The sequence below is a fragment of the Excalfactoria chinensis genome, chromosome Z (assembly GCF_039878825.1).
Source record: "Excalfactoria chinensis isolate bCotChi1 chromosome Z, bCotChi1.hap2, whole genome shotgun sequence".
NCBI lineage: Eukaryota > Metazoa > Chordata > Aves > Galliformes > Phasianidae > Excalfactoria > Excalfactoria chinensis.
The window spans coordinates 60,602,912-60,621,242 of NC_092857.1; the positions used below are offsets into that span (position 1 = coordinate 60,602,912).

Here is an 18,331-nt window from a genome sequence, read left to right on the forward strand (position 1 = left end):
GTCCTTCCATCTGTTTGCTTTGGAATGCTTGGCATTTATTTGTCAATGCAGTAAAAGTAGTTATAGCTTTGCAATTGAGAACTGTGATGCAGTATCAGTTTTTCACCTTCCAGTTAGCTTCCAAAGTAGAAGTTTGCCTTTTATTTATAACTCTTAATGCCGTGCTGCATGTATGTGCATGAGGTGGGAGAATTAAGTGTGTAGGATATGGCTGTGCAATAAAAAAGATTGCAAAACACTCTCTTTAGTAATAAGACCCTTTGGAGTGTTACATTAAAATGGAACTATTTAGAGCATTAGATTTAAAAAACAAGCAAACGAACAAAGGAAAAAACCCACACTTTGATTTGATCCAGGCCTTTGCCCCTGTTTTCTAAGATATTCTAGGGAAAACTGTTTTTGCAAGGAACTGGAACATTTTGCATCAAGAAACTATTCATGTTTAACATAAATTGTTAGCCAGGGCTGTGTGAAATTGGCGTGTCTGTTGTAAATCTCACATACTTCAATTGTCGTCATTTTGTGCTGGTGAGATTATATTCATCTAAAAATTTACCTAATGCTCTGGCAGTGGTTGTAAGCTAAGTGTGTATTAAACAGTAGATTAATGTTGGATGGGAATAGGAAGTTTTGGTCTTGCTTTTCTTTCTCTCTCCACTGATGCCTCTCACCCCTTTATCCTCCCTATTCCTGACAAGGCAACTTGGCTTTGGACAGTTGTTTTAGAGACCAGTGAAAATGTTATGCGTTTTGAAATTATATAAGACAGTAAATGAGAAGATCGATGAGAGGAGAAAACAGTCTCATCAGTTAAGCTTATTAGTTTCACAGGTAGTCTCAGGGGGCTGTAAATTGGTACATCCCTGGGATGAGAGAAGAGGTAGAAAGAAATAATATTCCATCTAGATGTCAAAAGGCAAAATGGCACTAGAATTTAATTTTAACACTAAGAAGTATTCGGTGGTCATACTTGGCCAAATATATTAGATCATATATTTCAGAAAACATACTACCATAGCCATAATCAGACAAAAAGCCTATCTCCACATTGTCCAAAGAATTAACATTCAGCATTTAAGTTCATAAAGTAAGCATCTCTCCTTAAGTATGTTTCTCTGATGCTATGAAGCTGACATCTTTGGGAGTAAAACTCAAAACTAGGTGATGGGACTTTTACTGCCGCAAGGTTTGGGATGCAATGTGTTAGAGTCGCTGGAGGTGACAGTAGGAATAAACTCTTGCTTCTTTCACAGTAAGATAATAGCAAAAGTAAAATGAGGTGGCAGAAATGAGGGAAAAAGTAGAGTGGAAGTGATGAGTAGAGGCGCAGGGGAATACAGAAATTTATCAGGAAAGAATAAAAGTGAATGATATACTTGATAGAAAAATAAGTTAGACATCCAGGAAATTACAGTTTTCTTATGTATATTCTGGGAAACACGTACTAGGTCAGACACAGAATCTGAAAACCTGCATATTTAGATGAAAGAAGGCAGCTTAACTACAGCTTTCATAAATAGTCTGAGACTCGTCTGCACACAGAGACATTTAATTAAGTCAGTAAAGTGAAAGTGATGTTTTTATCTTCCAATTTAGGTATGGATGAAAGAAAAGATAGAATTTGATAGTTTTGTATCCTTATCTGAGCAGAATTGCTTGAGGTAGATTAGGAAGTTGCCTATGCTAAGTTCCTTAGCAATATCCTAGATACGTAATCATTTTAAGCACATAATTCCAAAAAAAGTACAGAAATGCATTGAAACCAAGTCCTGAAGCTTGGTGGAATTAAACTTAGTAAGGAATGTGAAAAACAAGAAAAAGAATTTATTTAGATATAGTAGGCAGAAAGTCCAGGCAAGGGAGAGTGTACCCCCCACCCCAGTAAGTGAAAAGGCAGTAAGAAGAAGCAGTCCAAGAGGTTTCTAGAGTGTGTGGAAGATTGCTTACTTAACGCAGCTGGCATGAGAGCCTACCAGGGATGGTGTCCTGCTAGACCTGCTCTTCACTAACAGAGGACTGGTGTGTGATGTGAAGGTTGGGACTGTCTTGGCCAGAGCAACCATGAAATGGTAAAGGTCTCTGTTCTTGGAGATGTCAGATGGGTGACCAGCAAAACTTTACTCCACCCTTTACTTGATGCAGTGGGGAATGTGACCACCGGGGATAGGGGGAAGGCTGAGGTCCTCAGTGCCTTCTTTACATCTGCTTTTGATGGGCAGATCAGTTATCCTAGGGCACTTTATACCCTGATCTCAAAAAATCTAGGATGCTACACAGAATACATCCCCATGGATTCAGGTGGAGACAGTTAAAAAGTTGCTCTTCCATCTGGACTGTCACAAGTCAGTGGGACTGAATGGGCTCCACCCTCAGGTGCTGAAGGAGCTGGTGGGGGTGATTGTCAAACCACTCTCTGCCATCTACCAGCACTCCTGGCTATCTGGAGAGGTCCTGGAGGATTAGAGGCTTGCTGATGTGACTCCCATCTACAAGAAGGTCAGTAAGGAGAATCTGGGAAACTACAGGCCCATCAGCCTGACCTCAGTACCAGGGAAAGTTATGGAACAAATCATCTTGGGTGAGATCACACAGCATGTGCATGGCATCCAGGGGATCAGGCTTAGCCAGCACTGGTTCATAAAGGGCAGGTCATGCTTGACCAACATCATCTCCTTCTACAACTGGGTGGCCAGACTGGTAGATGAGGGTACGGCTGTTGATGTAGTCTGCCTGGACTTCAGCAAAGTCTTTGACACAGCCTCTCACAGTATTCTCCTGAGGAAACTGGCTGCCCCTGGCCTGCACAGGTATACCCTTCTGTGGGTAAGGAACTGGCTGGAGGACCATGCCTAGAGAGTAGAGATTAATGGACTTAAGTCTAGCTGGTGACCTGTTACAAGTGGTGTCCTCCAGGGGTCGGTACTGGGTCCCATCTTGTTTAATATCTTCACTGATGACCTAGATGAGGGAATTGAGTGTACCCTCAGTAGGTTTGCAGATGACACCAAGTTGAAAGGTGCTGTCTATGACTGTGAGAGCAGCCCTGGGAAAAGGACTTTTGGGTCTTGATGGACAAAAAGCTGGACATGGGTTGGCAGAGTGCTCTTGCAGCCCAGAAGGCCAACAGTATCCTGGGCTGTATCAAAAAGGGGGGTGGCAAAGAGGGGATTGCCTCTCTCTACTCTGTCCTTGTGAGACCCTCGCTGGAGTACTACATCCAGGCATGGGTCCCCTAGCACAAGAAGGATGCAAAACTGTTGGAGAAGAAGAGGGTCATGAGAATGATCAGAGGGCTGGAGCACCTCTCTTGTGAAGAATGGTTGAGGGAACTGAGGTTGTTCAGCTTGGAGAAGAGAAGGCTCCAGGGAGACCTCATTGTGGCCTTCCCTCACTTGAAGGGAGTACATGAACAGGAGGAGGACTGTCTTTCTACATGATCCGATAGTAATAGGACAAAGGGGAATGGCTTTAAACTAAATGAGAGGAGATTTAGGTCAGCTGTTCGGAAGAAATTTGTTACTCAGAGGGGTTACTCAGAGGGTATTGAGGTGCTGGAACAGATTGTCTGGAGAAGTTGTGGATGTTCTAACTATGGAGGTATTCAAGGCCAGGTTAGATGGGGTCCTGGGCAGTCTGATCTACTGATTGTTAACCCTGTCTATGGCAGGGGGTTGAAAGAAGATGGTATCCAAGATCTCCTGCAACCTAAGCCATTTTATGATTCTGTGTTCTAATTGTAGCTGCTTATGTTCTCAGGGAGTAAGGAAAAGAAGTTGATTAAGGTGATAAAATAAATGATTTATTGTAAAATAAAATAAGCGATAAAGTAGACATCTGAGCAAAAAATATGGGGCCAATGGGGCCACCAACCTGCTCAGATGTAGGCTTTTTTTCTAAGGACCTATTTGTGGTATGCTAGTTTGGCAGTATGAGTAAAAACTTCTAACCAAGTAACAATGATCTTTTGACACTTCCTCGAGGGATTAATGCTAGTAAGAAATACATGTTATGAATAGAACTGTTTCGGTTGTTGCCACACTTCAGCACCGTGCTTTGTGAAATTTTTGCATGCAGAAACAGTTCTATTTTAGCAGAGAATTAGGTGCATATGCATAACATGTCTTGTAAAATACTGCTATACCCCCTCTCCCATCGACCCACTCTAAACTCAGAAACAGGCTACCAAAAAATGACAGACTGCCTGTTTTCATTTGGATCTCCTCAGACTTTGCCCTGCCACAGTGAAATGTGAGTTTTGTTTTGTTCATCAGACTGTGACTGTTAAATAATAAGGAGAGAGATCATAGTCTGCTCGCATGCCTACTGATTGTTTTTGCAGTTTCAAAGTAACCTGAATTAAAACGATACACTTCTTTTGTTTGGCTGCTCTAACTGGTAGCTTACACCAGTTAAGTGTGCTTAGAAAAATATATGAAAGACAAGCTTTTCAATGTATTTCATAATGTATGAGAAGTTGATCTTGCTTGCTGGTGTAAGGTAGAACCAGAAGATGTCAGTCTTGGTGGATACATGGAGCTTGGGGAAACAAGATCTGGTGGGTCATGCTGTGCTTGGGTGAAGTGTCACACACACAGCCTGCCCGTGCAGGAGTTGATGTACTGAAATCTCTCTATCAGGAGATAACCATGGCTTGATGGATTGGAACTGATGAACTTTTAAGAGATATGTATTTCTTTTATCATGAGCCTTTTCAGTTTTACGTCCGTTCAAATACCAAAATCCTTCAGGAGCTTCAAATGCCAAAAACTCAGACTATTTGCTATTCATGTGTTTTCTCTTTTTCCCTCTCCCCCCTTTCCTTTCTGAAGAAACCACTTGTTTGCTTTCTCTTTGTTTCTTAGCTGGTAGAATGAGTTTAAAAATGCTTTTACTTCCCTGTCACTGCATTATGCAGCTTGGAGGGAGAATCAGCTGGAATTGTGGCAAAGGGAACTGCTGTTCTAGTAGTTTTATTTTGTATTCACCATACAATTCCCAGAATTGCATTGTTCTTTCCCAGAGGGCGAAGGCTGGTCTCTCATGCAAATCACTGGTCCTTTTCTAGGCTTTTGTAGCCTTCCTGAAATTGTTGGAAAGGATCCTTCTTTCTGCAGAGTGAGGAGAAGGAATTGCACCAGACAGGCTGGCCCCAGTCATTTTATCCCTTTCCTGTGTCTTATAGTTTGTTTTTGGAACGGGCACCAGACAGTACCTATCCTGCGTTCCCAGGGCTTCTGCTGCTTTTGTGAGTTTGAGGAGCCAAATTCATCAGCTTTATTTGACTTGAGACTTGCATCGCTGTTAGAGTGTACAGAATCTGGCCCACAGCCTTGCCCGTATGCGAAAGTGTCTTTGCTGATTGAAGCAGAGTTGTTGAATAAGCATTTTTCTAATCATTTAAGTGGTACATTAGGTTGGTACGAGTTCAACTGAATTAGTGGGTGTACGTTTTTCCAACTAATGATATATTGAGAGCAGACAGGTCCACAAATTCAGTTTTTCACAGATCCTTGTTAGTATTAATAGAAGCGCAACTGTGATCCTTAGGAATGCCTCCAAGCACTGGAAAGTCTAGCAACAACACAGACAATGTGCATTAATACTTACACATGTATTTTAAAAGAAGGAAAGTGACAAAGCAAACTAGAAACAGGCTAGAAACAGCCTGGATGGATTGGTGCAATGATTGAAAGTAGCAGGCATTAAACTACCTATTTCACACAAGCAAGTTAAGCAGGATAGAGGCTTTAATTTAACCCTCGCTTCTGCAGACATCAGCACATGCATCTTATTATTACTGCCATCTGTTTTATTCACAGTCATTTCTATCAGCTGTGATATTTTGCTTTTTTTTTTTTACCATTTCAGGACTGCTTTGAAGCTATTGTGTTAATTGTTAACTTTGGCTGAATCTGAGTGTAGCAATATCAGCATACTAAGATTGTAACTGTTAGATTAATGAATGTAAGTTATTATTAACTCTGTGCCTAATGCACAGTGTGTTAGTAGCTGTGCAAGTTCAATCAAATACACCACAGATTTTTCATGATGTTATTTACCAGATCTTAGATGGACTGCTGAGCAAGATGAATATAATCCTTCATTTTTATCTGTGACTTACAAATTAGGTAACAAAATCATTTTAAACCAATATTTTATTATTATTCTTTGCAGCAGGAGAACAGATTTACCCGTGGACTTGAATTCATCACTAAAATGGAATATGCATCTTTGAAGGATGTTGTAGTGAGCGGAAGGAAAATTAACTGTTGCAACTATTATCTTTCGTATGGCTTAAACCCACACTAGGGCTTAATGAATTTCAAAGGAGAACAAAAATGCTTATTCTTTCTTTTCTTTTTCCTTTGCAGAAGCTGAACAAAGTGTTTGTGGAATTTAGTCATCAGGAGCTGTTTGAGTTCTATAACAAGGTCTGTAGATTTTACAATACTGTAGTTCCTTTGTAAACACCTTATGCTGCTCAGCGGGAAGTATTGCCTATATGAATTAAGTCTAATGAAGCTGGAAGGAAAGTGGATCCAATTTTAATTAAAGCTGTTGGATTTGTTTGATCACAGAAAGTATTTTCAAGAAGACTCCATGCATTCAGATTTGAAGTAGGCAGGCGTTGGAGTCATTGTAATCATACCTGGTGGCTAGGTCTAGAGGAGCAGCTGATGATTAACAATGAGTAGCTCTATGGAAGGAGCATCTTTGTGCTATGTTGAAATGCCAGGCTCGTAATCCAGTCAAAATAAACTCTTATTATTCTTTTACCTTATTATTATGCGTTGGAAATTCTCAGCAAAACATCTGTGCATGTAAAAAAGGCAGTATTTAGACAACTGTTTCTTTAAAATTTGAATATTTAAGCTGCAGCAATGCATTCTAATAGCTTCATGTAAAAACAAACATTCATGAGTACAAGTTTTTTTTCATTGCATTATGATTAGATTTAGTATGCAGAGTTGAAGACATTGGGATATATATATTTTTTGTTTGTTTGCTTGTTTCTAAATAATATCGTGTATGAATAGAGGTTTTTGGTTTTATTTTCCCCTTTTTGTTCCTTTAAATAGCTGGAAACTATACAGGCACAGCTGGATTCCCTTACGTGATGTTTTTGAAGACTTATTTCTCTACCACACTCCTGCCACCTCATTATTTTGAATTGAAGATAGATTGCCAAGCTGTGTTTACTGAAGGATTCAGTGGATTGCTTCCTGTAAAATTATATGGCTTATCTCCTTTTAAAGCAGTAACATTAGCCGAGATAAATCATTGTTAAGATTGTAATGGACATTCTTTTGTTTTCTGAGCAATTATAAAAAGTGGCTTTACTTACAGAAGAAAGAAGAGAATGCTGCCCTATCTCAGAGTTTTGCTGTTGTTTGTTGTTTGGTTGGTTGTTCTTTTTCTCTCTTAGGTGTGATACTTGATAATGAACAAAATCTATTTTTTACACATAAAACCAATATAAAACTTTGGTAGTAACGGTAGTAAGAAAGTACACAGCTGATAAAACCTCTGTCCTTTTGAACTGATGTTCTCACAAGACATAATGCTTACTGCAACTTGGTGAAAATAAATGTTAGATCTACAAATGGATTGTGATTGTCCTGCTTTAATTGTATTATCTCTGTCACTTTTAATTTTAAACGACAGTTTCTAAATAATTGATTGTGTCACTGATTTCAGAGTTTACTTTCAACGCCAAGAGTAAATACAGCTTCTTAGCACTGCATGCATGACAGTGAATAAGTAAGTGAAGTGTAAGCGGGAAGAGAAAGCTTGGAATGTGTAACGAAGAACACTGAGATAGTCTTACAACTGTATTTCTGAGCAATTTGTTCATCCTTCCTGATGGTGCCCACCACTGATTTTACAGGTAACAGGAAGAAATAAAGTACGTTGACTTAAAGGCCAAGTTAGTCATTTTTTTACACATTATTTCCAGATGAATGGAAGTTCACAAACAGGATGAGAAGGTAAAAGTCATCTTAGTTCTTGTTTGTTGCCAGCCACTGACAGGCAGCTCCAATGCCTCACCTTGGTAATGGGAGCAGAATGTGACTCTTCAGGCTCACAAAAGGTGAATGGAAGAGTAAGTCTTCACTATTAGCATGTCTCTCTTTCTCCTTGAGGGATTCTCTGTTGCTTTTCCAGGGAACATTTTGTGTTGCTTTGTTAAGAAATTCTGCTGCTTCTCTAAAATACTGGAGGAATTTGGACAGCTTGCCTAAGCTGTGAGATACTAGAAGAGACATAGAAGGTAAAGACATTAACAGCCTGTGTGTGAGTGAAAGGCACCAAAGAGAAAAAAGAGGTTTGACATGGTTCTTAGTGGAAATACGATATGAAACTGTGCCATTCTTGTCAGGTAATGGTGTTACTCTATTGGAAAGAAGAAATGAGTTATCATTGCACGGTGACCTGTACATTTTATGAACTTGGCTGCCAAAATGCCTAATCTTCTAGGGATAAACACTCCCACTCGCAGACAGCTCATCCTCAGTCTTGCCATTCATAGAATCATAGAATTACTCAGGTTGGAAAAGACCTCAAAGTTCATCAAGTCCAACCACAGCCTGGAAGTGGGTGGCATCCCTCCCTGTAGCAGATGTTTGGAACTTGATGGCCTTTAAAGTCCACTCCAGCCCAAGCTATTCTATGCTTCAGTTACCCTATGAAGTAATGTCTGAAGTAGCATAAGGATGTCTCTGTGTGGATGCAGGGCATTGTGTGAGGTTAGGTAGCCACCCATGAATCCTAGAGAAGGAAGTGAAGGCAGGAGCTGAAGAGAGTGTGGGAATCATTGGACAAACTAGCAGGCACATCTGTGTGAAAATGGTCAAAAAGAAGCCATAGACAGAGCAGGAAGAAAAAGTTGTTGGCTTACAAAAGTAACTTGTAAGTGTTGGCTATGAGGAGAAGAAAGGACTGGACAGAGTAATGGATGTGCCCACTTGTGAAATCTGGGAGTTAGAAACCTGCAAGGAAGGCAGGAAGCACACTGGAAGAGACAGGAAAAAGTATATATTGATAGGAAAAAATAGAGAAAAGCAAAGCAGAGAGCTGATTATAGAGAAAAAATTTAGCTATAGGTGAAGGTGAGAGTGGAGAAACAAAGTGAGCCAGAGTTAACTCTGAAATCTGTGGCCAAGTGTGTAACTGCACCCTGTGTTTTGGACTAATCCACAGACTCCTCAAATGTAGTCAAAGCCAATTAAAAGCCTGGGATAGCGGAAAAGAGAATTTTTGACCTAGAGTTAGTAAAAAGGTATTTTTAAAGTAGCATCAAAGGGGGAAATTAAAAAAAAAATCCAAAGCTTAAGATGGTATCATTTGTAAAATGAATGTGGTTTTCATCCGTTCTTGGTGGTGATGTATGATTAAATAGTCATCAGTATTGCCTGGACATGAAGGCTGGGAATTCCAGGTCATAAATGAAGAACTGTGTGAGATCTGCATAGAAAATACCACCACGGTGGGACAGAACAACCATTTGTACATTGCTTAGCAGAAGCAATACTAATCATGCGCTAATGGTTATAGGGTACAAATGTGTCAGATTGTCTTTGCCAGGTTCTGCTTCAGGCATAAACTTTCTTTTTTTCTCAGCAAAACAGGAATTGTCTGGAAATGCCTGCATTGTGATTGCTTAAAGAAGTTCTTCAGGAAGACAGAGAAAATATGACTTTACTATCTCAAATTTTGACTAAGCTCAAACCTGCTTTCGTTCAGTGGAGCAGGCTTTTAAATTCCACTTTATTTCTTGGGTTTATTGACACATCAGCTTTGAGTTCTGTCTTGCAACCTCATTTCCCTTGCCTGGCAGCGTGTGATTTTTAAAGGCTCTGAAGTCATGTTCTTTCAAAGCGTGAGTAATTTACTAAACCACAGCATCTTAAGTTGGTCAAGGGAGAAGAAACGTCTGTTGTCATCAGAAGGTAGGCTCTCTGTTGCTCTGTCCTGGAGCACTAGTTCCATTTTGTATTCACTAACTTCCAGCTGCAGCAGTAACATTTCATTGTTGGGCTGTATTGGCACATCATGATTTTACAGTCATGAATTCACTCGCATTTCAGTGAAGGAATGACAGACAACATTTGGAGGCACTGTGAGGAAGTTTCTTTCCTATGGATCAGTCACATTGATTTTCTGAGTAATACTGACTTCATTTAGGTGGATGAACTGCGGTGCTTCTGTCTGATACACCGTTGATGGTGTCTCATAAAAACAAACTATAAAGGCACCCTTAGCTGCAACTCTCATATAAAGCGATTTCTCATTTCCATAGTAATTAATCAGTTCTCTTGGAATTTCCCATGGCCTTCTTACCTGTGCTGATGAGACGTTATGTGCTATCTTTGAAGTGAATTAAAGCATTTAGATCTCTTCCTTCCTCTGGTATTTCTTTTCTCACACAGTTGGAGGCTCTGTCAGTCTGTTACAAGTCAGACGTGTCTGTGTGTATTAAGCCATGCACTCAGGAACCTTTTGTCCCTGACACTGACAAGATTAGTTAAATATCTCCCATGACCTTTTTTCCTAGGTTTCATATATTTATGGAAGTCTTAGGAAGCCAATGTGGAGCTCCACATACACAGGATGTGTAACTGTCCTGAGTGGCTGTTCACAGGATGATCTCCCTTTTCTCTTCAAGTGCATCATCTTTTCATTTACCTTCTTGTCATCGCTGTGGCATGGACTGTCCCTGTATGCTGATATACAGCACTGAGTCAAGGAAATCTGAAAGAACTAATATCTGTCTCTATAATGGACTTCAAAGATTTACACTCTGAAGCAGCCTCTCTCTGTTGCAGAGGACTACTAATGGGGTTGGACGTGCTGGAGCAATAGCCCCTGCCATTTGAAATTCATTCTAGTCATTCAGGACAAATGAAGGGAGGAGAAGCAACACTCCCCGGTCATTGCTAACAAGACTCCTCTCATCTATGCTGTATCAGAAGGTTTATCATTGAGGGCTACTGCGCAGAGCTTGGTTTGTAATTTGTCATTCCTATCCACAAGTTCAGTAGTATAGCAACTTAAAACTGCATTTCATGGGCAGAGCAGAGTATGTTAGTAGTTTTGCAGTGTTAGAATGCCCTGGTTTTTCCATCATCCAGTTCTTCGTCTTTCTGCCTCCAAAGTAAGCAGTGCAGATGTGGGGGAAGCAGTTTGACTTACAACTGCACAATTAATATATACAGTAAGCATTTTGAAGAGGGCCTGCTCTATGGGATTTGTTTCTGTTTCAGAAGTGTTTGAAGTAGTCAGTATCCTTTCAGGCAGCAGGGAATGAATCTGAGCAAAGCAAGGGAAGGACCACGTTAGCTGCTCCCCAACACTTACTGCTGAGCACTGGAGTGCACCTTAGCAGGAAGCCTTAGCTATGTCCTCAGACTGCCCGTTAGGTGAGCTCTGCCTTTTTCCTCAATAACAGTGAATGAGGAAAGGATTAGAGAAGCTGACTGTGCTGGGCCAGTCTGAGAATGTAGCCCAGAATGAAAGTTATTAGCTTAGCTCTTCAATCCAGAGTAGATTCAAAACTCTTTATGGCAAGCAGTGCTTTTACCCCTGTCTCTGCATGGGGAATGAAGTTGAGAAGTGCTCTGCAGCTTGGTGAATCCCTAATGTCTCAGTGGTGCTGAGACCATGTGATAGTGGATCTCTGTCATCTCTCTGCATGAATAAAATCATCCCTGTTTCACCACGTGATTGCTGTGTGGCTTGCAACAAACTAAATAATCTTTGCAATCCAAGTTAGGACAGCAGGAGTAAAATTCATCAGATCAGTGCAGAAAAAAAGACCGTAAGCATGAGCTTATCCCTTTGGAGCTGTGTGCACTGCCTTTCTCTTACAGGATGAATGGCAGTCATCCAAGTTCCATAGAAAATGAGGATAATGTATAAAATAAGTAAGGACTGAAAAAGGAAAACTAATCAGAGCAGACCATTTTTCACACAAAAGAACTGAGTACATCTGTGAGGGTACTAGAAATGAAACATTTTCAGTTCTGATTTGGGTAGCATGCACTGCATGTGTTCTTTACTGCGGCGCCCGATAAGAACATGGTTTCCTTTTGATTTCCTTCTACAACTGGACTGCAGGTTCCCATACCCTTTAGGCTGTCACCCTACATCTGCACATCAGAAGTTTGCTTGGTAGCTGACTGATTTCTTTGTCTCTGCAGTGAGCAACAGAAATACTCTGAAGACCTTTATGTCAGAATACAGTGTCCTCTGTGAACTTACGCTCGGCTGCACAGTGGATCTCTTACCCATTGCCACGAACAGCACCAAACTGGGAATGCAGAGCACCTCAGGTAACTTGAACGTCTCTCTGGCTGAGCAGATGAAGTTTAAAAAAGCCAGATTAACCCAACTTTGGATTGCTAAATATCTTTCTCATCACTGAAATATGTAAGTTTTAGCCACTGTCTGGGGCCAGACAGATTTTAAACGATAGGTCTGCTGTGACAGGACAAGGGGAAAGAGTTTCAGACTCAGAGAAGGGTGATATAAGTGGGATATAAGAAAAAACTTTTGCAGTAAAGGTGGTGAGGCAGTGGCACAGGTTGCCCAGAGATGTGGTGGATGCTGCATCCTTGGAGGCATTCGAGGCTAGGCTGAATGGGGCTCTGAGCACCTGATCGAGCTGCAGCTGTCCCTGTTCATTGCAGGGGAGTTGGACTAGATGACCTTTAAAGGTCTCTCCCAACTGTAAGGATTTTATGGTTCTATGATTGTTTTCAAGTTCCTTTACCAAAACAGAAAGCGCAGCTGCGTACCCTTCACTGTCCACAGCTCTCCATTTATCTGGTGTATCAAGATGCACACAGAGATGTGCCATCACCTGAGTCAGCACTGCACAGCACTGCCCTCCCCATGCCCTGCTTTCAGTCAACACTGAGTTAACAGTGCTCTGACCAGGCAGTTATTGCTGAGCCATGGATGTGTGCACAAGGCTGCTCTGCAGGTAAGATCTGCTGCCTCTAAATCATAGGGAAGGGGTGGGCAACACAGCAAGCTGTGGTGGGCTGCATGCAGCCTGCAGGCCACGGGTTGAACATGCCTGATTTAGTTTAAATGGTTAATATAAAAGAGAAGCCGAAGGTGGAAGTTTCTGTATGTTAGATGAATAAAATCTACCCTTGAGTAGCTTCCTGGAGGGCCAGGATATGAATGGGTACTGGTATCTGAGCAAAAAGGTCATATCCCTGTGGTATAATGATTTCAGCATGTTGAGAGAAAGGAACTTTCCTATTAATCAATCTTATTCCAGTGTACAAGGTCAGAAGGCATGAACTGGGAGCTTCATTCTGTATTTCATAGCTGTTCCTAAATCAAACCGTGGCTGAAGTTATGACTCTGCTTGTTATTTCTCAGAGTGGTCCCTTCATCGTAGCTATCTTTGGTCAAGTGAGTTCAGTGGTTTCAAATCTGTTACTGCTTCGACCGCGCTGCTATCCTACTTCTGCATTAGGAAAATTAAAATAAAATTGAAATTAAAAAACCCCACACTTGAGAGTTCTGTTGTTTTCCAGACAAAGTAGTGGTTTCCTATACTACGAGATCTGAGAGACCTTTGTATCACATATAGAAAAATCTGCTCTACCTCTTGAATGTCAGTGCACACACTCAGTGAATAGATTATACTGGCACTGATTAACAGTTGATTTCCTTTGATTTCACAGAATCACTTAATTGTAGGGGTTGGTAGGGACCTACCAACCAACCTACTGAGTAACTTCAAAATACTGATTATCACTTTAATGTAAGGAAATAGATTGGAGATGATCTGTTTCGGGAAACCAACTGGGCCAAACTTCAGAGGGCTGATATCCCTTCAGTCCCAGTGACTGACAGGACTGTGGCCCTCCCAAGCTGACTGAAATCCTGCTGATATGGATCTTAGCAACAGCATATAATCTGAAAGACGTGCCGACATTTCCCTAGCCTCTAATCTTCCAGCCATCGTGATTTAGAAACATTTCTGAGAACATTTCTGAAGCCCCCATAAGAATAATGTGCCGTGATAAATCATGAGCTAGGATTGTGGTGCTCCTGTGCTTTTATTGGAAACCTCTCTCCAAGTTTGATAGTTTCTCCTTTGATCTTTGTGGATGGACTCTACCTTTTATTCCTGTTGCTGGCACACTGATCCATTGAACACAACTCTCTGAGTGTGACCATCCAGCCAATTCCTTATCCAGTCAGTGGTCCACCCATCAAATCCATTTTGCTTTTATGTTCTCTCCCCATTTGTAACATGTACCCTGATCACTTTTCAAGATCACTGGGAGATGCTATTTTTCTGGCAAGGATCCTGAAAGGTGAGAACTAGCATCTGTGTTGGTGTGCAGTTTTGAAGGACTCAGCAAAGATCCTGCTGAGATTTTGCTGTTTTAGCAAAAAATACAATCTTTCAATTAGTTCCAAATACAGTCTGTTTATTTGAGTACTTGTGCACAGTAGTTTTCAGTCATCCAACAGGAAAGCAAATATGTATAAACTTAGCCTGGAGGAATTAATCTAGATTATTTTTTAAATGTATGAGGATGTGATCATCATGTCCAAAGAAACAGGAATAGAACTCAACAGTTCAGTTTGAAAGGACCTATAAAAATGACAAAGTCTGACTGCCTTTCCTCTTCAGACCTAACCAAAAGTTAAAGCATAATATAGATGACATTATCCAAATGAACACTGACAGGCATGGGGCATCTGCCACCTCCTAGGAAGCCTTTTCCAGTGATTCATCGCCCTCATGCTAAATAAATGTTACTAATGTCCAGTTTTGTGCTGTTTCTCCTTGTTCTGTTATTGGTTTCTTGGGATAATAAACTAGTGCCTTCCTCTGCATTTCCCCCACTCAGGAAGATGCACAGAGCGATGAGCTGGCCTCTTGGCCTTCTCTTTTATGAACTGGACAACCCAAGATTCCTCAGCCTCTCTTCACTCAGCACACCTCCCAGCCCTGTTACCAGCTTTCTTGCACTCCTCTGAACAATTGCAAGTACCTTTATCAGATTGTGGAGCCAGGGAGTACACTCAGTATTCAATGCCACAGCAATGCTAAATGTAGTGACAGAATCACTTCCTTTGGCTGGTAGTGATGCTGCGTTTACTGCATCCCTGTCTCACTCCTGTTGTTGGAGGAGATGGTTTGATATGTATACTTGGAGTGACATTAAGACGCAAGCGGGGTCAAATGTTGTTCTACCAGTTTATGGCAAATTCTAAGCAGTTAAGGAATGCAGGGAAGATGGGAAAGTTAGCAACAGTAAAGAGAGAAATTCTAGAGAATGGGTTATAAAGTACAGAGAGTCACCACCGTGGATCCAGCAGCATCCTGTTCTTCCAGGGCTGCAGGTCGGTCAGTGATGTCTCATTGATCTGCATGGCTGCAGTTTGGTGGAGGAGGTGCCCATTCTATGTTTGAACTCTTCAGGTTTTTATGCTCTTCATAAGCATATGTGTGTTTTTTTGACTGTCAGGGGCAAGGGCAAGTCATGAGATTGGCACGTGGCAGACTGTCAGACATGCATAGTGACTCCAGGGCAGTCATCCCCATCCAGATGCCCCCACAGGTCAGCACGCCCTGCCCTGAGAACTTGGTAGGCACTATCTGAAAAACCAGTTCCTTCTAATTGTGCAGCCAATAAAGATGTTGAACAGAACCTAGAACTGAAGTTAAAGCACAGTGCTTAAGAAGTTGCATATATTTGAACCGGGTTTTTATACTCAGAAGAAAATGGGCAGCATGTAACACTGGATGGCAAAAAACAGCCAAGAGTCTTGCCTGTAACTCCTATAAGATTTAGGATCCATGATCCTGCTCTGGGCATTTTTGCAATAGTGAAAAAGCAAACACAAGGTAATGAAAAACAATTCTGAGTCATTCCTTTACCTCAGAGGTGATTAATGTGACACAGTCACGTTAAATTCTCTGAAGAGACATCAGCAGCACTTTTCACTGATGTGTTCTGTAGGCATAGATTTGATGCAATTCCACAAGAGATTTTAATTTCCTGCTAACAGCTATAGTTCATGATCATAACTGAGATAAACATAAATTCTAGCTGCTGAGCTTGCAGGACTGATACGTTTTTTTATCAGCAAATGATAAGGATACAGAACATCTTCAGTTTTACGATACGAATAATTCCATATTATGAAAAACATGAAGAACTGGATTGAAATATTCTCATGGAATATGCTGTGTAGGATCTGACAGTGAGATAGTAAGCTAACAAGTTGCCTCTGCACATATTCCAGGCAGTCTCTGTGCATTCCAAAGTTAGAACCTGACAGTGTTCGCTTGATGCTTTTAGTGAAACAAAGAATGACACTCAGAAATCTGAACGGCATAATATCTGGAGTGAATTTGTGACACAGTGTTTGATTGAGGTGTCAAGTCTTTTGGTGTCTGGTATCACGCAGCATAAATCTATTTAGGTGCTCGTGTACCTCATTATCTTGTAGGTAGTGCAAATTAACCTCATCACTGCCAGGACAGTTATTTGAGAAATTCTATTAAGTTTAAGGACAGTTGTTGAAGAATCCTTAGATTCTGATGCTTCTGACATCTAAATCTTCTAACACCTTAACTGAATAATACTCCTTTTGGCTGCGTATTCCCTACGAGGGAGCTTTCAACTTTTTCAGGAAAGTGTACCTTTTAATTTTGGTGTTTCCATGCCATACCACGTTTGTTTGGCATACGAGGTGATAAAAACCACTGCTCTACTGAAGAGTTTGCCATAGACATCTCTAGGAGAGCATCCTATTTTATCCAGTGAATGATGGATGTCAGCATCTTCCCCTGCATGCTTTGTCTGAGTTCTGCTCCTTGCAGGATGAGTACTTCTTCAGGTATTGTGCAGAATGCTCTGCATGCTATTGCACATTGTGTAGTACACAGTATTCCAAGAGAAAGAGGTGCTTCACACTCTTCAGGATCACGACAATCTCAGTAATGTAGGTGACAACAAAGGATGAGCTGAAAAATATAGAGGTTCTTTGTAAAGCTGCCAAATAAAACTGTAAAGCTCTAATAGTACACTTGAGTAGTACACTTCAACACCGTGTTTTTAAGCAGTACTGAACCCTGGTGTGTCTGAGTGTATGTTTACCTACTTACTGGTGTAGCTGTGCAAGGGGCTAAGTTATATTTTGTGCCTCAGTAGTTTCACTTGATGCATATCATTTTAGTTGCCAATTTAAGAACTCAAGACTGCAGTTCCACATCTCCAGCTTCTAAAGGGAAGCATGTCTTTGCTTCCAGAAAGGGGTGCTCTGCTGTCATTTCCAGCTAGCTATCTAGTCCCTAGTACTTCAGTCCTAAAAACACTCAGTTCAGACTTCTGATTCCAGTTTTGTGTGTGCTAGCTTAACTAAGCTCTTTTATTGCCTTCCTCAGCATTAGCAAATCACTGGTTAATGTAACCTCATTAGGATGTCAGCTGAGCCCTTCTCATTGTTCCTCCCTCCAAACACTATGGTTTAGTGGGTACAGTGGATGGAAGTATTTTGCAAGAGCTGCTCCAAGTCTTGTTTTTACCTGTAATCACAATGTCAAAACTGAGTTTATTCATATCCACCTTATTTGCTCAGAAAAAATGAAGACTGGTCATACCAATCTCATTTGTGGGGCATTAAGCATAGTTATATTCCCCCTAAACTCACACTGTACAGACCTGTTACTCAAAGCTTAAAATACATATTTTTCTCAGCACACTGAATATCATTCAGACAGAGCCTGTTCCTTCCTTATCTTCCTCCATTTCATCAGTATCAGAGCTAGGTGAACTCTTGTCTGTGGGCATCCATCCACGCACACGGATATGTCCCAGTACTTAGCTTTTCTATGGAGAGATGCATCTGTATTGAATTAATTGCTGGCAATTTCTGGTCAGATTATTCCTCAGAGGATATCAGAAAAGCTCAGTGATCTCAGTGTTTACCTGACACTTAATGAACTGCTTTTTGGTCACAGTCATTCTGGCATTTGGAAATGGATGACTCATTTAATGACAGACTTTTGAGAGCACTTCAGTAGCTTGTTCCCTACTAGGCCAGCAATGACTTTTCTTTTTTCTCTTCCCTCTCACCTTACTCTACTCTTTATAGTGCATCTCCTTTTTTTTTTTTCCTCTTTACCCTATAGGTATGAGTTTCTGTACCCCCTGTATAGGTACCTGTAGCAGGAAGGCTTCAAAGGATGGATAATATGCCCCCCATTCTGTCTGGTGAGCTGTTTCTGATGCTCCAGGAGCTGGATTAGAATTTGCCTGCCCGGAAAATAGTGAATTGAGCAAGT

The 18,331-nt window shown here is 41.0% G+C and overlaps 1 protein-coding gene across 2 annotated transcripts in view; it reads left to right on the forward strand.

Annotated features, from left to right (window-relative positions):
* COMMD10 (COMM domain containing 10) overlaps positions 1-18,331 on the forward strand; it is a 133,811-nt gene that overhangs the window by 82,957 nt on the left and 32,523 nt on the right. The window contains exons 6-7 of one of the 2 annotated variants that reach the window (XM_072360492.1): positions 6,372-6,431; positions 7,080-12,332. The exons of the other annotated variant lie outside the window; for it this stretch is intronic. Of the exons in view, the coding sequence (XP_072216593.1) occupies positions 6,372-6,431; positions 7,080-7,118 (99 nt within the window). The 3' untranslated portion in view covers positions 7,119-12,332. The remainder of the gene's footprint in view (positions 1-6,371; positions 6,432-7,079; positions 12,333-18,331) is intronic. 2 annotated transcript variants of the gene reach the window in all.